Raw genomic sequence first — 21,584 nt, 5'->3', positions numbered from 1 at the left:
GAAGTTTCTAAAACTGTTTGAATGATGTCTGTGAGTATAACATAACTCATATGGCAGGTGAAAACCTGAGAAAATTCCAACCAGGAAGTGGGAAATCTGAGTTGTAAGTTTTAAACTCATCGCCTATGTTAAGTCAAATGCCACCAGGCTAAAAAGGGACTTGTAGGACAGGCAAAGTAAAGTAAGGCTAGGTATGCCCGGAACAAAGGAGCTATACTTAAGTTTACGGAGTTCTCTTAAACACCTGTCAGAATGAACTAAAGGGGGAACTAAAATTCTAAGGGATATTACATTATATCCCAACATTCCCAAATGCTCTTGCCATGTCCAAGCATCTCTGGATTCCACCTCCATCTATTCCAAGAAGAGCACGAGAGGAACTATCTGTAGACTTTTATGCTTTTCCCGTTAGTCTAAAAGATTTATCATTGGTTAAATCAAGACATATCACCTCTAAAACGCTGAAAGACAATCCAAGCACTTCCCACTCATCTTTACTAGAGGCTGCTCTCCTACTACTGCAACGCCCCTCCAGGTCTCTGATCCCTAATGTTTATTTTTCGGTCTCCCATTTCCTCCAACCCTAGCCACTTAGCCCCTACCCAGATGGCAATGCGCCGTCGCAATCTTCGCTCACTCTCTCTCTCCCACTACTCTCTCCTCTTCTAGCCAATCATCTTTACCTTCTGATAAATCCTTCTCCCTCCGGTCTACTGATTTCTGCCTCTTCGATCCCATTCTCCTCCCTTTCTGCATCCCCTTTCCTCCAGGACGGCTTGGCCCTCCCCTCTTGCTCTGTGGCTGAGTGCCTCAGTGCAAGCTTAGAGAACAGGACTGCGGGCAGCTGAGCAACAATGCAGGAATACTACATTTCCGGAGGACCTATCATCCTTTCACTTCCTCCGCTCTACCTTCTCTTTCTTTGTATCGGCTGCTAAAGCTACTTTATCACTCTAAATGACAACCTTCTGCCTCTCACGCTGTTAGACATTCTCTTCCTTCCTTAATCCTCAACCCCCTCCTCCATCTACGCGGACGATTTTGTCAACCACTGAAAAGGTTGACGACATCCACTCAGCCTATGGAGTCAACTGATCACACTCACATCGGAACTACCCTTGACCTCTTTTTCCCCTCTCTCCAGAAGAAATTATGCGACTCCTGAGGTTCGGCCACCCAACAAACCTGCCCGCTCAACCCAGTCCCCTCTTTTCCAGACCATCTCTGGAGACCTTCTCCCATTCTTCCCTCGTCAACTCATCCCTGACCACTGGCTGTCTCACCTCTGATTTCAAAATGGCCCGAGTTGCTCCCCTTCTCAAGAAGCCAACACTCTGAACCATCAGATCCTCCTCTCCACCCTTTAAGGGCTGGGCATCTCAGGCTCTGCACACTATTGGATTGCATCCCATCTGGCAGGCTGTTCCTACCAGGTGACATGGAGAGGGTCTGTGACTACACCACATACTTGCACTACTGGTGCCCCCCAGCTTCCCCCTGAAGCTAAGACCGCAGAGTCCCTTGGCCATCTTCCCGAAACTCTTTGAAAAGGGTTTCAGATGTTATCTTAAATAATCCCAAATCAACCTCATCCTCACCCTTTGGTAGTTCCCAACTTTGCTGATATCTACTTTGAGGGAAAATGTATTTAACTATGACATGTTGTTGTTGCACCTAGCTATCTTGAGATGAATGTACTAAGTGGCGCTGGATAAGAGTGTTCGCTAAATTACTAAAATGTAAAAGCTTGTGTCAAATGTGCAGTCAGACTTCAACCTATCAATTGCCAAATACAGTTAATGGTTTGAGCATTAAATCTAGAGAGCTGAACCAGAGTCAGAGCTGGTGCAAGTTGTTGAAATTCTGGGCCTTTTGCACTGACGGTTCATCCCCCTTGGATGGAACACTTCCCTTGCAGATTCAGCAGAGACTTGCCTGCACACAGAAAGGCCATTGCCGTGAAGACCTGGTTAGAAAAAACTACAAACTAAGCCCTGAAATCCATTTTTTTGTTTTATTATTTACACAGAAAGATCTGCCATTTTTATAAGCACCTTCAAAGGAGGAGTTCTTTAGGAGTTGGGCTGTGATCGTAGTAGTGTGAACACATGGTCTCCAGTGTGTATTTCCTGAGGAGTCCCTCCTCGATTTAGGCCTCATTTGATCAGAGGACAAAGCATCATCCCAGGGACAGGTTATTATCGTGTGTTTGTCTTCCCTGTCTGTTCCTATTCCATCTGCACTGCCACATCAATGATGGTGACGTGGAGGGAACAGAGTGGTGACTTAAGATGACTGACTGTTCACACTATAGGAGGTGCCTTGTTATTGAGAACGGGCGTTAAACTTAGCCGGGACCTTTTTTTAAAAGGGAACGCAATCAAGTGAGTAATTACCTAAATCAGTCTTCTTTCTAAGACCATCCGAGGTCAACATGTGCAGACTCTGAATTTTTGTCTAGTTGGGTCACACTTCAAATTGACTGAACTCTATTTTAGTGATCTTTTACTTAGTAGTTGCTTGAACACCTTTAAATAGATGCTGCCCTATGTGTATAGCCAGAGTCTATGTATTCCATAAGACACCTCTCATTCAAGGTTACACACAGTACCTGTGACACAGGCATCCACCAGAACCGGAGTTCCTTAAATAAGCCACAGAGACCACATGCCACCAACAGCCCAGCGGCGTCACCTGCAGCCACGACTCTACCTCCATTTGTCTCACGTCAACCCCTCCCCCCACCGTCTGCCTAGTTCTCCATACTGGGGAGTCCATTTATCACATGCCTCCCCCTCTTCCTCTACCCCCCCTTGCTCCACTGCTCCAGCCACCGGCGGGCTGGGCAAGCCCCTGTAGGGAGCTGAAAACTGAATTATTGAGAGCTGAAAAACAGTGGCTCCTGAATAAAAATACTGCATTATCCCCCTGCTACTCCTCTCTTGCAGGGAAGTCTGGGAGAACACAAGGAGGTTCAGTGAGGGGAAACTACAGACAGACTGACTGACCGAGGTGAGGAAGAGAGACAGAGGTTCCTGGTTAGGTCACTGTTGGCTTCAGTGCTGGGGGTGACAATGATAGGTGGAAGTTTAATTTCTTCATATTTGTCCATTTAACTTCTTCTGGCTGGGGGGCATTATTGAGTAGCTTGGATGAATAAGGTGCACAGAGTAAACTGCCTGCTACTCAGGCCCAGAAGCTAAGATATGCATATTATTAGTATATGTGGATAGAAAACACTCTAAAGTTTCTAAAACTGTTTGAATGATGTCTGTGAGTATAACAGAACTCATATGGCAGGCAAAAACGTGAGAAAAAATCAAACCAGGAAGTGGGAAATCTGAGGTTTGTAGGTTAAGCATTTGCCTATCCAAGATCCGATTGCACTTCCTAAAGCTTCCATTAGATGTCAACAGTCTTTAGAACCTTGTTTCGGGCTTCTACTGTGAAGGGGGAGCGAATAAGAGCTGTTTGACTAAGAGGTCTGGCAGAACGCCATGAGCTAAGTCATGCGCGCAGCCGTGAGAGTGAGCTGCGTTCATTTTCGATTTCTAAAGACAACGGAATCGTTCGGTTGGAGTAGTATTGAAGATTTATGATAAAAACATCCTAAAGATTGATTCTATACATCGTTTGACATGTTTCTACAAACTGTAATGGAACTTTTTGAATTTTCGTCTGGACTAAGTGCCTGCGCCTCATAAATTTGGATTTGTGAACTAAACACGCAAACAAAAAGGAGGTATTTGGACATAAATTATGGACTTTATCGAACAAAACAAACATTTATTGTGGAACTGGGATTCCTGGGAGTGCATTCCGATGAAGATCATCAAAGGTAAGTGAATATTTATAATGCTATTTCTGACTTCTGTTGACTCCACAACATGGCTGCTATCTGTATGAGTCCTATGAGTGTCATCTGATGAAGATCATCAAAGGTTAGTGATTAATTTTATCTCTATTTCTGCTTTTTGTGACTCCTCTCTTTGGCTGGAAAAATGACTGTGTTTTTCTGTGACTTGTCGCTGACCTAACATAATCGCATGGTATGCTTTTGTTGTAAAGCCTTTTTGAAATCGGACACTGTGGTGGGATTAACAACAAGTTTATCTTTAAAATGGTGTATAATACTTGTATGTTTGAGGAATTTTAATTGTGAGATTTCTGTTTGAATTTGGCACCCTGCACTTTCACTGGCTGTTGTCAAATCGATCCTGTTAACGGGATTTCAGCCATAAGAAGTTTTAACACTTATTTTACCAGGTAAGTTGATTGAGAACCCATTCTTATATGCAGTAATGCCCCCACCGCCTCCCATACCTACCCCATTCTCAGTCCGTTTGAGCCCGTACATTTTTGCCTTTGAACCTTACACGAGGTGGCACAATCTATATTTTTTTATCTTTTGTTATTCCCCTTTTTATATGACATGCTCTTAAAAGCATCGTATTTTTCAGACTCGTATTTATTAGAAGCAGTTAAAACTGCTGGTCCGTTTATAGGCCTATAATTGCAGAGAGCGTTGGACAGGTCTCAGGGCCATAGAGAGACACATGAAGGAAAATAAGATACCCTGGGTCATCAAGCCTTAAGATTATAAAAGTAATCAGAGATCAAATAAATGAGCCGAGAAGAGCTTCGGGGCGAGCCATGCTTCTAAATGAGGTATATGAAACCTAACGCCCACTTAATCTAATTCTAAAAGATGGAACAAGCAAAAAACTAACCAGTGCTGTGATAATGAACAAACTCCAAAGGAGATGAAGAGAAATACAAAAAAATAAGCCAAGAATGACGGTGGTGGTATAGAAAGAGAACCCACCCCTGGAGCTAGAAAGCGGCGCTTCTAGGATTGAGGCTCCGGTGAGAATCCTTGGGCTTTCTGCCGTCGATGCTTTCTGCCGCTGCCTCTTTCCAGGCGGGGGAGGGTCCCTCGTGGAGGGGATAACGTACATTTCTCCCACCTTACTTGTGCAAATACACCGGTATGAATATCTGCTGCCTGACAAATTAACTAGACTGAGGGGGGAGAGGAACCGAACCGCAGGTAGCCTAGCGGTTAAGAACGTTGGGCCAGTAACCAAAAGGTTGCTGGTTTGAATCCCTAATATGACTAGGTGGAAGAATCGGTTTATCTACCCTTGAGCAAGGCACCTAACCCTAATTGCTCCTGTAAGTCTCTCTGTAAAGAGCGTCTGCTAAATGACTAAAAAGTAAATGAGCATGTCTGTCTTTAAAATAATGTGTTGTCGCATTGTCAAAGCACCTGCATATGTTTTGAAAGGCGTCATAGAAATGACTGGCATTTGCTTTAAAAATGTAATCTCTGAAATATCTATACAGAGGAAACGTGACAGATTCCACTGTGGATAGATCAGAACTACATACAAGTAACCACTATATGCTACCAATGATCAGTCCAATGTTATGTTTGACCCTTCTGCTAGTTGGGTTGCCGCCGTATATCTAGGGATTCTGAGATGATGCAGGCAGCCATCTTTGACTGCCACCGCCGTGACGTCGGTGACCTTTCAGAAATCAACACATCACCGCGGCCAAGCCCAGAAAAGAGCCCTTGGCCCAGGCTTACCACTGTCACTTCAGAGGTCACTTCCCACTGAGCAGCCTTTCCAGAACAGAGTCATGGCTTTCTTACGTTTTATGTAGGTTATGTTTGTATATTAAACTGATAGCTGGTTGGGCTATAGTAAAATGTTTACTTCTCCACGCGGAGTAAGAAATCTAAATAGGCTTTTTACTACGAGGCAATTAGAAGTGGGTCTTAAACCAGAGGCTTTTTTTGTGAAAAATTTTGTGAAAAAGCAGCGGGGGTTGAAAGAGAAAATAAACCAATGAGCTCACCTTCTTTCTGTCCCTCATGGAGCTCTTGCCTCGCACCATGATTTTACATCCAGTTTCTGCTTCCAGCTGCTTGGCGGTGAGTCCACGAGGCCCCAGGATTCTGCCCACAAAGTTATACTACAGAGAGACAGGGAGATAGGGAATCAAACATTATTATTCTGGGTAAAAAGAGTATTTCACATTCAGACCGCAGTGTAGATAATCAGGCCACAATGAAAATGAAATATGCAACTACTTGCACACGATGAATTATTGTCCTGTGATAGCCTACTTATCTTAATCACATGATCAGGGCCTGAAATGAACACCCGCGGATTCATTTTGTCATTGGCTCAGTTGGTAGAGCATGGTGCTCGCAATGCCTGGGTTGTGGGTTCCATTCCCACGGGGGACCGGTACGAAAATGTATGCTCTCACTACTACAAGTCTGCTAAATAATTAAAATGTAAATATTTTACAAGCCTGTTGGCGGTTGGTCACACTGAGCATTTGGGAACAGTTTTTTTTTTCTTCAGTTCCTGAGCCCACATGTAAAGAACGTAACAGTTATTGGTATTTCTTGAAACCTTCTGAAGTTACGGCATGGGAACGCCTTTATCTACCACTTTGTGTAGCCAGTTGGCGATGCCGAAACAGTCACTTCTAAAAGCTTTCCCATAAAACCTTCCCAATTAAAATGTAAACTGCAAAGTAGGCTTACCTGGCAGAATGATATCATGGTGGTTCGTATTAATAACTTCTTTGGGATAGGGGACAACATTTTCACGTCCGGATGAAAAGCGTGTCCAAAGTAAACTGCCTGCTACTCAGGCCCAGATCCTAGGATATGCATATTATTAGTAGATTTGGATAGAAAACACTCTGAAGTTTCTAAAACTGTTGAATGATGTCTGTGAGTATAACAGAACTGATTTGGCATGCGAAACCCCAAGGACAAACCATTCAGAATTTTTTGTTTTGAGGTCACCCTCTTTCCAATGGGTTTTCAGATTTCTAAGGGACGTTCTTGCAGTTCCCATCGCTTCCACTGGATGTCAACAGTCTTTAGAAATTGGTTGAGGTTTTTCCTTTGAGAAATGAAGAAGTAGCACTGTTCATAACGAGGGTAGAGAGATGTGTACTCTTTGATAGAGGTGCGTGACCTGAAAAGCACACCCCACTTCGTTTTCCTCCGGTATTGAACACAGTTAATCCAGTTTTAAATTTGATCGATTATTTACGTAAAAAAATACCTAAAGTTGTATTAGGAAAGTAGTTTGAAATGTTTGGACAAAGCTTACAGGTAACTTATGAGAAATGTTGTAGTCATGTTGCGCGAGTTGGAACCGGTGTTTTTCTGGATCAAACGCGCCAAATTAATTAACATTTTGGAAATATATCGATGGAATTAATTGAACAAAAGGACCATTTGTGATGTTTATGGGAAATATTGGAGTGCCAACAACAGAAGCTCGTCAAAGGTAAGGCATAAATTATATATTTATTTCTGCGTTTTATGTCGCGCCTGGAGGATTGAAATATGATTGTCTGTGTTTGTTTGATGGGGTGCTGTCCTCAGATAATAGCATCGTTTGCTTTCGCCGTAAAGCCTTTTTGAAATCTGACACGTTGGCTGGACTCACAACAAGTGTAGCTTTAATTTGGTGTATTGCATGTGTGATTTCATGAAAATGTAAATTTTATAGTAATTTATTTTAATTTCGCGCTCTGCATTTTCACTGGATGTTGGACAGTTGGGACACTAGCGTCCCACATATCCCAGAGAGGTTAACCGCTGGTGATTACTATCGTGCATGCAGCACAAAAGCACCACTAGCCAGACACCAGTCTCTTGAGGTGTGCAATTGAAATTAATGGGCAACTATACCCTCCAATATATTTTTACCCCAGAAATCAAAACTGGTCTCCTGGTGTGGTTTGTTTCATTTTGTTGATCCCTCAGCTTTCATTCCATGGGACACATGATATCGGCTCATTGCTGCCATGACAGCAGATTCCAGACAACAGGTGAACATGTGAGATTAAGATTATTTTTCCTGGCCTAATAAAAAAACAAAATGATTTCAAGTGCATTTGTACGAGTCCCTGGTGTTCCCAGCAGTGCAACCTGCTGCCAAGCCAATATTACGGCACCGGACTGAGACCAGGATCACCAGAATACAAGCTGGAAAAAATGATTTGTTTTCTTGAGGGGAAAATATAAATGAAACTATAGGGAACTACGGTGGGGGGGATGTCGAAATAATCCAACATTTTTCGGCAAAATAAAAACATAAGAATGGTGAAAGAGGGAAGGGAAGGGTGGTTGAATGGTAAAACAGAGTGCCGAGCTGAGAAGGTGACGTGTAAGAGTTCCAGGCCCTTCCGTTTCCCTGTGGATGACGTTACTGTTACTATGGAGTTCGGGTAGACAAGAGGGCAGGCTAGGCCAACGTCTGTTTGGTGAACTCAGGTCACTACAGTGGTGAGGGGGTGGTGTGATGGCAAGGCATTGGCCCCCAACGTGTCCTCCTGTCCTGTCTTTGGCCACACAGTAGCGTATCTAGCAAGCATTTTAGGCAGAGGAGGAGCAAACTGTCAGTCTCCATCACAGTGGAAGCAGCAGACGAGACAAGAGGACCCAGCTCCCAGACACAGTATCTACCCATGGTCAGCCATGGGGATTCCTCCATCGGCCAGCAGTCTGACATTCCAAGCAAGAGCTGAGACACTTGAAGGCGACAGGGGCAAGGTGTCTGGGTGAAGCATAACCTCTACAGCTAGCTAGCAACCTTACTCACCGTCATAAGATAAAGAAATAGCTCAACTGGCCAGAGCTAATATCTCTGAGGTAAGATAATACTTCACACCATCTGTCAGCATGGATATATGGGTATTTAAGGTCAGATATACTCAGTGTTAATCCAACCCCAGCAGGTGGCACAATTAATGCTTGTGTGGAATACTAGAAATTGCCAGCCAATTACCCGGCTATATGTTGATGTCAAGATACAGCCAGAGAAGACCTACACTAGCATCTGTAATCCGCATCTGAGGAGAGTCTTGGTTATGAAAGGAGTTCCTATACTGATATGGACATAAATAATAAAATATCTCTGTGCAACTGCTCTCAGGCAGATAAGAAAGAGAAGTGAATTCTCCCTGGCCATGAATATGTTGATGCTGATTGTACATGACAGAGCAGGGGCTTGCAGGAAAGTAGGGAAATTGCTCATTTGAATACTGGAACAAGACAGTAATTACTGCCAGAAGGGGCAGGATAGCGGGGGGGGGGGGGGGGGGGGGGGGGGGGGGCTTGGGGGGCGGCAATGTCCCTTCTCCCAAAGTTGAGGCAGTTTTTCCAATGGCTTTAAATACTCTGCCTTTGACATGCATGATATGGGTGGTGATAGGAGTGGTTCAAGGACATAGGGTCGTGAAGGGACTGGGGGGATATATCTATTTTTAAGAGGGGAGTGGGCGGCAGCCATGTTTGGCGATGTCTGGCTGAGCCGTCAACACGCTCTCTACTCCAGGAGAAATCCACGCGGCTCAAAATGTCAGCCAACGCAGCGCCACATTAAACATCCGGGACAGTAATACCAGCCCCAACAAAGCATTCAACAGAAGAGAGGAAAAAGCAACGCTTTGATGAACGGGGGATTTGATTTCAAACTGCCAATTTAACAGAAGTAAGAACTGTCCCCATGTGAAGTTGCAACAGAACCCTCTTTCTCATCACCCCTTATTGTTCTCTGTGTCCCAGATAATCTCTAACCCGCAACAGAACCCTCTCTCATCACCCCTTATTGTTCTCCGTGTCCCAGATAATCTCTAACCTGCAACAGAACCCTCTCTCATCACCCCTTATTGTTCTCCGTGTCCCAGATAATCTCTAACCTGTAGCAAACACTAGATTAGGTCTTTATCCTGCAGTGAAGGTGCTGATGCCAGTTAAAAGGAGAACCACCAACCACCAAACCATTGGCATGTATAAAACAATACAAAGCCAAACATGTTGGAGCTTTCAGAGGACAGGTAGACTTGCCAGGAACTCCCGACACATGAAGATCTCGGTAGAAAGAGTCACTTAACTGGAGTAAGTCTAGTGACGTGCAAGGAATCTCTATAAAAGACAGCTTGTTTTTGAGTGTGTGTGCATGTCTGTCACAATTCTGCCATTTCAACAATCAAACATGGCTGATAACGGGTAGCTATGGCCACAGGGCAGTACTAGAAATAGACTATGCCCATCTAGTTACAGCATGGTGAATATGAGCAGCTTCAACAGCCAGGCTGGCTAACCAACCATATAATCAGCATCCATTCTGATTCACCGGAGAGAAAGTGCTTTAACATAACCAGCACTGACTGTACAAATTACAAATTCAGGATATGAATCCCCATTCCGCCACCTCTGTTCTGACCCAAACTCATCCGTCTCGTTCTTTATCTGTTAAATGAAATGCATGCATAAACGATTTATTTATTTTGCAAACTCGACAAGAACTCTCCGCCGACTCTCTCGGCGGAGGCGCGTTCTCTGAGCAACCAATACCCTTTCCTCATTTAAGGCATTAGGAGATTAGAGACACTGGGACCTTTTCGCGGCCAGTTTTCTCTCCCCAACTTTTATCTCAGTTTCCTCAAACCCTTGCGAATCGACACGCACACAGCCGCACCCTCCACCTCCATCCGCCCTGCCCCGGCCCCTACTTCAGAGGGCCTCCCAGGAAGGAGGCTTAGTGACATTAAAGGGGCTTTGTTTACACCCTGTTATCGGCACTCGGCAGGCGGAGGGGGGCCAGCCCGGGGGCACTGAGAGAAACTCCTTGTCGACACTCCGCTCTTCACTCTGAAGTTTGGCTCCGAGGCGGGGAGCAGGTGGGTTACCAAGGCTTTAAGGAAGTATACAATGTGCACATGTTTGTCTGCCTCAACCGCAGCTCTGGATGGGAAAGGAAGCGGAAATTAGATCATGGCAAAGGGTCTCCGAGTGTATTGGGGGGGCTTAGCAGGGATAAGCACAAAGAATATGAAAATCGAGTTGTCACTAGAGAATTGTAAATGAGCAACACTTCCTTTTTCATACAGTAAGACGTGAGTGCAACAGGAAATGTGTCTACCTCAGGCACCGCACTGAGTGGTGACATATTTCCCACCAATCGTTCAGGCACCCTGGGCTATTATGCCACAGCTCACATATCGGCTCGATCCTCTTACCAGGGGAGACGAGAGTATGTGGTCTATTGTAACATATTTACATATGCAGAACATGATTACAACGTATGCCCATGCGCTGTAGACATCTCTCTGAGACATGATTGGCTGACTGGAAAACTCCACCCAGCAGAAGTGACCTCCAAAGCACACCTGATCCAGACAAACACAGTTACTGGTCTGTTCAATCGGTGTGTGTCTTTTGAGTTCAACAGCATTACATTACACATCCAGTTTTCAGAGATAGCCATGTATGCATTAATCAATCAATTACACTTTTCACCAATCAAACTACATAATGGTAATGATTTATTTGAAAGGACAATCTCTGTTAACAAACTGGGTAAATCAGGATGTAGCCTGGGCCAGGGGAGATGGATGCATATTCAATACGAGTGTGTTCATACATCGAGTTATCCAGCTTGTTTTGGCAGATTTCACAGGGCTACAGATTAGTATTTTGGGGGGGGGGTTATTTTATTGTATTGATCAACAACATTTGCATAGAAGTAGCTTTTATAAAAGTGTGTGCTGTCTCTAGCTAGTAATGATGTCATTACGAGGCAAAAGGGGTGCAGACAGGAGTCAGTTCGCAGAGGTAACAGAGCATCTTTGGGAGAGACGTGAGAGAGATTCCGTGAATGAATAAAGTTTTGGTGGCAATCAGCTTTGAAAGCAGCATATTTTGCATTATGGTTCACCATAATATCACAAAGCTTCTCCCTTACTACACACCGTCTCCCAGGTGACAGTTTGGTTTTTAGCATTCAGTCATTACTACCGTTTTCCTCATCTTTGCTATGCACAGTCCCCCCACAACCACCTTATTCCCCAGCAGACTGGAGCGGAGAGGACAAGGCAAGAAGGGCCTTCTATGCCGTCAATTAAATACAAAAATTGACATCCCACAATTAGGAACTGGCAACAGAAAAAATACGCCAATCTGTTCTAGAACCCATTTCCTGGCTGTGAGGTCTGGGTTCCACTCACCAACCAATAATAACCAAAATGGGACAAACACCCAATTGAGATAGTATGCAGAATTCTGGAAAACATACAGTCAGTATACAACACATAATAATATGCTGAGCAGAATCCAGAAAAGACCGGTTAGATCCTACAATCACCTAAAGGAAAGTGATGCCCAAACCGTCCATAACAAATCCATCACCTACAGAGAGATAAACCCGGAGAAGAGTCAGAGTCACTGTGACCACTGTGACTGACCCAAAATGAAGAAAATCCTTGACTACTGTATGTAGAGACTCAGTGAGCATAGCCTTGCTATTGAGAGAGGCCGGCGTAAGCAGAGAGAGAAGACAAGCTATGTGCAGACTGCCCACAAAAAGAGGTGGAAACTGAGCTGCAATTCCTAACCTCCTGCCAAATGTATGACCATATTAGAGACACATATTTCTCTCAGATTACACAGATCCACAAAGAATATGTGTGTAATGTTTACTGTTAATGTCTGTGTTTTGGTCATGTTTACTGTTAATGTCTGTGTTTTGGTCATGTTTACTGTTAATGTCTGTGTTTTCGTCATGTTTACTGTTAATGTCTGTGTTTTGGTCATGTTTACTGTTAATGTCTGTGTTTTGGTCATGTTTACTGTTAATGTCTGTGTTTTGGTCATGTTTACTGTTAATGTCTGTGTTTTGGTCATGTTTACTGTTAATGTCTGTGTTTTGGTCATGTTTACTGTTAATGTCTGTGTTTTGGTCATGTTTACTGTTAATGTCTGTGTTTTGGTCATGTTTACTGCTAATGTCTGTGTTTTGGTCATGTTTACTGCTAATGTCTGTGTTTTGGTCATGTTTACTGTTAATGTCTGTGTTTTGGTCATGTTTACTGTTAATGTCTGTGTTTTGGTCATGTTTACTGTTAATGTCTGTGTTTTGGTCATGTTTACTGCTAATGTCTGTGTTTTGGTCATGTTTACTGCTAATGTCTGTGTTTTGGTCATGTTTACTGTTAATGTCTGTGTTTTGGTCATGTTTACTGTTAATGTCTGTGTTTTGGTCATGTTTACTGTTAATAGGATAGGATAGGATAAAGCAATCCTTCTGACCCCCCCCCCCCCCCCCCCCCCCCCCCTTAAAAGATTTACATTTACATTTACATTTAAGTCATTTAGCAGACGCTCTTATTGTAAAGTGGCTGTTCCACTGGATGTCATAAGGTGAATGCACCAATTTGTAAGTCGCTCTGGATAAGAGCGTCTGCTAAATGACTTAAATGTAAATGTAAATGTTAATGTCTGTGTTTTGGTCTTCGTTTACTGTTAATGTCTGTGTTTTGGTCTTCGTTTAATTCGCTTTGTTTTTGTTGCAGTTTATTTTTTTCCTTTGCCTTGGCAAACACTTGTTTCCCATGCCAATAAAGCTCCCCCACAGACAGACACAGAGAGAGACAGACAGAGAGAGACAGACAGACAGACAGAGAGTGAGATATTGGAGAATTGCGATGCCCCTGCCCATCACTAATTAACGTCCAAGTAATGCAGTGTCTGGGCCCGTCAGCCCTGTTCTCTAACCTGAGCCCTGGGCACATCTTACACCAGGCTGACACAACCAGGGCTGATCTCATTCTCTAACCTGGGCACATCTTACACAAGGCTGACTCAACCAGGGCTGATCTCGTTCTCTAACCTGGGCACATCTTACACCAGGCTGACTCAACCAGGCCTGATCTTGTTCTCTAACCTGGGCACATCTTACACCAGGCTGACTCAACCAGGGCTGATCTCATTCTCTAACCTGGGCCCTGGGCACATCTTACACCAGGCTGACACAACCAGGCCTGATCTTGTTCTCTAACCTGGGCACATCTTACACCAGGCTGACAGAACCAGGCCTGATCTCATTCTCTAACTTGGGCACATCTTACACCAGGCTGACACAACCAGGGCTGATCTCATTCTCTAACCTGGGCTGTGGGCACATCTTACACCAGGCTGACAGAACCAGGCCTGATCTCGTTCTCTAACCTGGGCACATCTTACATCAGGCTGACTCAACCAGGGCTGATCTCGATCTCTAACCTGGGCATATCTTTCCCCAGGCTGTCACAACCAGGGCTGATCTCATTCTCTAACCTGGGCCCTGGGCACATCTTACACCAGGCTGTCACAACCAGGGCTGATCTCATTCTCTAACCTGGGCCCTGGGCACATCTTACACCAGGCTGTCACAACCAGGGCTGATCTCATTCTCTAACCTGGGCCCTGGGCATATCTTTCACCAGGCTGTCACAACCAGGGCTGATCTCATTCTCTAACCTGGGCCCTGGGCACATCTTACACCAGGCTGACACAACCAGGGCTGATCTCGTTCTCTAACCTGGGCACCTTACACCAGGCTGACTCAACCAGGGCTGATCTCTAAAAACAGTGAAGTACTATCCAATAAACTCTTTAGTTTTCCATGGTAATTAACACAACCCTATGCTAGGGGGACTAAGGTGGGACAGGAGGTAGAGATAGGAGGTAGGGATGGGAGGTAGGGACGGGAGGTAGGGACGGGAGGTAGGGACGGGAGGTAGGGACGGGAGGTAGGGACGGGAGGTAGGGACGGGAGGTAGGGACGGAAGATAGGGACAGGAGGTAGAGATAGGAGGTAGGGACAGGAGGTAGGGACAGGAGGTAGGGACAGGAGGTAGGGACAGGAGGTAGGGACAGGAGGTAGGGACAGGAGGTAGGGACAGGAGGTAGGGACAGGAGGTAGGGACAGGAGGTAGGGACAGGAGGTAGGATAGGAGGTAGGATAGGAGGTAGGGACAGGAGGTAGGGATAGGAGGTAGGGACAGGAGGTAGGGACAGGAGGTAGGGACAGGAGGTAGGGACAGGAGGTAGGGACATGAGGTAGGGATAGGAGTAGGGACAGGAGGTAGGGACAGGAGGTAGGGACAGGAGGTAGGGACAGGAGGTAGGGACAGGAGGTAGGGACAGGAGGTAGGGACAGGAGGTAGGGACAGGAGGTAGGGATATGAGGTAGGGACATGAGGTAGGGACATGAGTAGGGACAGGAGGTAGGGATAGGAGGTAGGGATAGGAGGTAGGGATAGGAGGTAGGGATAGGAGGTAGGGGTAGGAGGTAGGGGTAGGAGGTGGGGATAGGAGGTAGGGATAGGAGGTAGGGATAGGAGGTAGGGGTAGGAGGTAGGGGTAGGAGGTGGGGATAGGAGGTAGGGATAGGAGGTAGGATAGGAGGTGAGATAGGAGGTGAGATAGGAGGTAGGGATAGGAGGTAGGGATAGGAGGTAGGATAGGAGGTAGGATAGGAGGTAGGATAGGAGGTAGGGATAAGAGGTGGGGATAGGAGGTAGGGACAGGCGGTAGGGACAGGAGGTAGGGATAGGAGGTAGGGACAGGAGGTAGGGATAGGAGGTAGGGACAGGAGGTGGGGATAGGAGGTGGGGATAGGAGGTAGGGATAGGAGTAGGAACAGGAGGTAGGGACAGGAGGTAGGGATAGGAGGTAGGGATAGGAGGTAGGGATAGGAGGTAGGGATAGGAGGTAGGACAGGAGGTAGGGATAGGAGGTGGGATACCTTTAAAATAAGAAAAATTGTGTAGGGAGGAGAGGGGTGGTGGGATGGAGGGGGGTGGTGGGATGGAGAGGGGTGGTGGGATGGAGAGGGGTGGTGGGATGGAGAGGGGTGGTGGGATGGAGAGGGGTGGTGGAATGGAGAGGGGTGGTGGGATGGAGAGGGGTGGTGGGATGGAGAGGGGTGGTGGGATGGAGAGGGGTGGTGGGATGGAGAGGGGTGGTGGGATGGAGAGGGGTGGTGGGATGGAGAGGGGTGGTGGGATGGAGAGGGGTGGTGGGATGGAGAGGGGTGGTGGGATGGAGAGGGGTGGTGGGATGGAGAGGGGTGGTGGGATGGAGAGGGGTGGTGGGATGGAGAGGGGTGGTGGGATGGAGAGGGGTGGTGGGATGGAGAGGGGTGGTGGGATGGAGAGGGGTGGTGGGATGGAGAGGGGTGGTGGGATGGAGAGGGGTGGTGGGATGGAGAGGGGTGGTGGGATGGAGAGGGGTGGTGGAATGGAGAGGGGTGGTGGGATGGAGAGGGGTGGTGGGATGGAGAGGGGTGGTGGGATGGAGAGGGGTGGTGGGATGGAATGGAGAGGGGTGGTGGGATGGAGAGGGGTGGTGGGATGGAGAGGGGTGGTGGGATGGAATGGAGAGGGGTGGTGGGATGGAGAGGGGTGGTGGGATGGAATGGAGAGGGGTGGTGGGATGGAGAGGGGTGGTGGGATGGAGGGGGGTGGTGGGATGGAGAGGGGTGGTGGGATGGAGAGGGGTGGTGGGATGGAGAGGGGTGGTGGGATGGAGAGGGGTGGTGGGATGGAGAGGGGTGGTGGGATGGAATGGAGAGGGGTGGTGGGATGGAGAGGGGTGGTGGGATGGAGAGGGGTGGTGGGATGGAGAGGGGTGGTGGGATGAGAGGAGAGGGAGGAATTGAGACTTAATTCTAGACTTGACATTTTCACATCAAAGCTCAAGGGAAGACTTCAATGCTTGCTTCTAAGCACATCCCAGCATTTAGCGCCTAATCTGGTTGCCTTTGATAATTTTGCTTGGGGGGTTTATTTGGGGTTGCAGCGGAGGAAGTGGGCTGACATGCAAAGGTGTTGGTGGGTGGAGGAAAATAGAGGATCAGCTTGGTGCAGAGGTCAGAGTTCATGGACTCTAATATGCACAAGTGGGGGAGAAATCCCAATATGCCACAGAGCAGAGCGTGTAGACATTACAGCCCAATCACATGTCAGAGAGGAGGATTCACAATAAGACGTGTCAGTTGCGGTAATATAATACTACATTGACAGACCATGCTTGCAGAACTGAACAGGAACAAATCAAAACACTGTCTGTACAAAAAGGCATCTTGGATCAGATTTAAAACGTTTTTCAGTACACAAAAACTTTTACAGTCAATGGAATATTACACTGTAGACGAATGTGGGACTGGTAGGACTTTAGTGTGTATTACAGGCAGTCAAAGGTGTATTTGTGAGTGAAGGGTGCGTGCGCATGGGTGAAGGGTACGTGTGCACGGGTGAAGGGTACGTGTGCATGGGTGAAGGGTGCGTGTGCATGGGTGAAGGGTGCGTGTGCATGGGTGAAGGGTACGTGTGCATGGTGAAGGGTACGTGCGCATGGTGAAGGGTACGTGAGCATGGTGAAGGGTACGTGAGCATGGTGAAGGGTACGTGTGCACGGGTGAAGGGTACGTGTGCACGGGTGAAGGGTACGTGTGCATGGGTGAAGGGTGCGTGTGCATGGGTGAAGGGTGCGTGTGCATGGGTGAAGGGCACGTGCGCATGGTGAAGGGTACGAGCGCATGGTGAAGGGTGCGTGTGCACGGGTGAAGGGTACGTGCGCATGGTGAAGGGTACGTGTGCACGGGTGAAGGGTACGAGCGCATGGTGAAGGGTACGAGCGCATGGTGAAGGGTACGTGTGCACGGGTGAAGGGTACGTGTGCACGGGTGAAGGGTACGAGCGCATGGTGAAGGGTGCGTGTGCACGGGTGAAGGGTACGTGCGCATGGTGAAGGGTGCGTGTGCACGGGTGAAGGGTACGAGCGCATGGTGAAGGGTGCGTGTGCACGGGTGAAGGGTACGAGCGCATGGTGAAGGGTGCGTGTGCACGGGTGAAGGGTACGTGCGCATGGTGAAGGGTACGTGTGCACGGGTGAAGGGTACGAGCGCATGGTGAAGGGTGCGTGTGCACGGGTGAAGGGTACGTGCGCATGGTGAAGGGTACGTGTGCACGGGTGAAGGGTACGAGCGCATGGTGAAGGGTGCGTGTGCACGGGTGAAGGGTACGAGCGCATGGTGAAGGGTGCGTGTGCACGGGTGAAGGGTACGTGCGCATGGTGAAGGGTACGTGTGCACGGGTGAAGGGTACGAGCGCATGGTGAAGGGTACGAGCGCATGGTGAAGGGTACGTGTGCACGGGTGAAGGGTACGTGTGCACGGGTGAAGGGTACGAGCGCATGGTGAAGGGTGCGTGTGCACGGGTGAAGGGTACGTGCGCATGGTGAAGGGTGCGTGTGCACGGGTGAAGGGTACGAGCGCATGGTGAAGGGTGCGTGTGCACGGGTGAAGGGTACGAGCGCATGGTGAAGGGTGCGTGTGCACGGGTGAAGGGTACGTGCGCATGGTGAAGGGTACGTGTGCACGGGTGAAGGGTACGAGCGCATGGTGAAGGGTGCGTGTGCACGGGTGAAGGGTACGTGCGCATGGTGAAGGGTACGTGTGCACGGGTGAAGGGTACGAGCGCATGGTGAAGGGTGCGTGTGCACGGGTGAAGGGTACGAGCGCATGGTGAAGGGTGCGTGTGCACGGGTGAAGGGTACGTGCGCATGGTGAAGGGTACGTGTGCACGGGTGAAGGGTACGAGCGCATGGTGAAGGGTACGAGCGCATGGTGAAGGGTACGTGTGCACGGGTGAAGGGTACGCGTGCACGGGTGAAGGGTACGAGCGCATGGTGAAGGGTGCGTGTGCACGGGTGAAGGGTACGTGTGCATGGGTGAAGGGTACGTGCGCATGGTGAAGGGTACGAGCGCATGGTGAAGGGTGCGTGTGCACGGGTGAAGGGTACGTGTGCACGGGTGAAGGGTACGTGTGCACGGGTGAAGGGTACGAGCGCATGGTGAAGGGTGCGTGTGCACGGGTGAAGGGTACGTGCGCATGGTGAAGGGTACGTGTGCACGGGTGAAGGGTACGAGCGCATGGTGAAGGGTGCGTGTGCACGGGTGAAGGGTACGTGCGCACGGGTGAAGGGTACGAGCGCATGGTGAAGGGTACGAGCGCACGGTGAAGGGTACGAGCGCATGGTGAAGGGTACGAGCGCATGGTGAAGGGTACGAGCGCACGGTGAAGGGTACGAGCGCATGGTGAAGGGTACGAGCGCATGGTGAAGGGTACGAGCGCATGGTGAAGGGTACGAGCGCACGGTGAAGGGTACGAGCGCATGGTGAAGGGTGCGTGTGCACGGGTGAAGGGTGCGTGTGCACGGGTGAAGGGTACGTGCGCATGGTGAAGGGTACGAGCGCATGGTGAAGGGTACGAGCGCACGGTGAAGGGTACGAGCGCATGGTGAAGGGTACGAGCGCATGGTGAAGGGTACGAGCGCATGGTGAAGGGTACGAGCGCACGGTGAAGGGTACGAGCGCATGGTGAAGGGTACGAGCGCACGGTGAAGGGTACGAGCGCACGGTGAAGGGTACGAGCGCATGGTGAAGGGTACGTGTGCACGGGTGAAGGGTACGAGCGCACGGTGAAGGGTACGAGCGCATGGTGAAGGGTACGTGCGCATGGTGAAGGGTGCGTGTGCACGGGTGAAGGGTACGTGCGCATGGTGAAGGGTACGAGCGCATGGTGAAGGGTACGAGCGCATGGTGAAGGGTGCGTGTGCACGGGTGAAGGGTACGTGCGCATGGTGAAGGGTACGTGTGCACGGGTGAAGGGTACGAGCGCATGGTGAAGGGTGCGTGTGCACGGGTGAAGGGTACGAGCGCATGGTGAAGGGTACGAGCGCATGGTGAAGGGTGCGTGTGCACGGGTGAAGGGTACGAGCGCATGGTGAAGGGTACGAGCGCATGGTGAAGGGTGCGTGTGCATGGTGAAGGGTACGTGTGCATGGTGAAGGGTACGTGTGCATGGGTGAAGGGTACGTGTGCATGGTGAAGGGTGCGTGCGCATGGTGAAGGGTACGTGCGCATGGGTGAAGGGTGCGTGCGCATGGGTGAAGGGTACGTGTGCATGGGTGAAGGGAGCGTGCGCATGGGTGAAGGGTACGTGTGCATGGGTGAAGGGTACGTGCGCATGGGTGAAGGGTACGTGTGCATGGTGAAGGGTACGTGTGCATGGGTGAAGGGTACGTGTGCATGGGTGAAGGGAGCGTGTGCACGGGTGAAGGGAGCGTGTGCATGGGTGAAGGGTACGTGTGCATGGGTGAAGGGTACGTGTGCATGGGTGAAGGGTACGTGCGCATGGGTGAAGGGTACGTGTGCATGGTGAAGGGTACGTGTGCATGGGTGAAGGGTACGTGTGCATGGTGAAGGGTACGTGTGCATGGTGAAGGGTACGTGTGCATGGTGAAGGGTACGTGTGCATGGTGAAGGGTACGTGTGCATGGTGAAGGGTACGTGTGCATGGTGAAGGGTACGTGTGCATGGTGAAGGGTACGTGTGCATGGTGAAGGGTACGTGTGCATGGTGAAGGGTACGTGCGCATGGTGAAGGGTACGTGTGCATGGTGAAGGGTACGTGCGCATGGTGAAGGGTACGTGCGCATGGTGAAGGGTACGTGCGCATGGGTGAAGGGTGCGTGCGCATGGGTGAAGGGTACGTGCGCATGGGTGAAGGGTGCGTGCGCATGGGTGAAGGGTACGTGTGCATGGTGAAGGGTACGTGCGCATGGTGAAGGGTACGTGTGCATGGTGAAGGGTACGTGCGCATGGTGAAGGGTACGTGCGCATGGTGAAGGGTACGTGCGCATGGGTGAAGGGTGCGTGCGCATGGGTGAAGGGTACGTGTGCATGGTGAAGGGTACGTGCGCATGGGTGAAGGGTGCGTGCGCATGGGTGAAGGGTGCGTGCGCATGGGTGAAGGGCAAGTAGATTAGGAGTGCGAAAGCGCTTATCAGGGGTGTGTGTGTGTGTGTAGGCCGAGGGAGGGTAAGTGAATGATTGTGCTGATAGCAATTAGGATGGTGGTCGGGATGAGGAGTGACTCCTGAGTCATGTCTCTGTCGCGCCTGAGTCTCTGCCGCCCCAGTCACTCTCTCTCCATAGGTCCACCACTGTGTCTCTGCCGCCCCAGTCACTCTCTCTCCATAGGTCCATCACTGTCTCTGTTGCCCCAGTCCCCCTCTCTCTCTCCATAGGTCCATCACTGTCTCTGTTGCCCCAGTCACTCTCTCTCCATAGGTCCATCACTGTGTCTCTGCCGCCCCAGTCACTCTCTCTCCATAGGTCCATCACTGTCTCAGCCGCCCCAGTCACTCTCTCTCCATAGGTCCACCACTGTGTCTCTGCCGCCCCAGTCACTCTCTCTCCATAGGTCCATCACTGTCTCTGTTGCCCCAGTCCCCCTCTCTCTCTCCATAGGTCCATCACTGTCTCTGTTGCCCCAGTCACTCTCTCTCCATAGGTCCATCACTGTGTCTCTGCCGCCCCAGTCACTCTCTCTCCATAGGTCCATCACTGTCTCTGTTGCCCCAGTCCCTCTCTCTCCATAGGTCCATCACTGTGTCTCTGCCGCCCCAGTCCCCCTCTCTCTCTCCAAAGGTCCATCACTGTCTCTGCCGCCCCAGTCCCCCTCTCTCTCTCCAAAGGTCCATCACTGTCTCTGCCGCCCCAGTCCCTCTCTCTCCAGAGGTCCATCACTGTGTCTCTGCCGCCCCAGTCCCTCTCTCTCCAAAGGTCCATCACTGTGTCTCTGCCGCCCCAGTCTCTCTCTCTCCAGAGGTCCATCACTGTGTCTCTGCCGCCCCAGTCCCCCTCTCTC

The 21,584-nt window shown here is 49.2% G+C and overlaps 1 protein-coding gene across 5 annotated transcripts in view; it reads right to left on the bottom strand.

Moving 5' to 3' along the window:
* LOC129811447 (protein quaking-A) overlaps window positions 1–21,584 on the bottom strand; it is a 125,353-nt gene that overhangs the window by 46,210 nt on the left and 57,559 nt on the right. For all 5 annotated transcript variants that reach the window (XM_055862748.1, XM_055862751.1, XM_055862750.1 and 2 more), the window contains exon 3: window positions 5,866–5,982. In XM_055862748.1, the coding sequence (XP_055718723.1) occupies window positions 5,866–5,982 (117 nt within the window). The remainder of the gene's footprint in view (window positions 1–5,865; window positions 5,983–21,584) is intronic.

Source organism: Salvelinus fontinalis, chromosome 15, assembly GCF_029448725.1.
Source record: "Salvelinus fontinalis isolate EN_2023a chromosome 15, ASM2944872v1, whole genome shotgun sequence".
In the NCBI taxonomy this organism is placed as follows: Eukaryota; Metazoa; Chordata; class Actinopteri; order Salmoniformes; family Salmonidae; genus Salvelinus; species Salvelinus fontinalis.
Note: the sequence above shows the minus strand (reverse complement) of the source record. Positions and strands in the feature narration are given on the sequence as shown.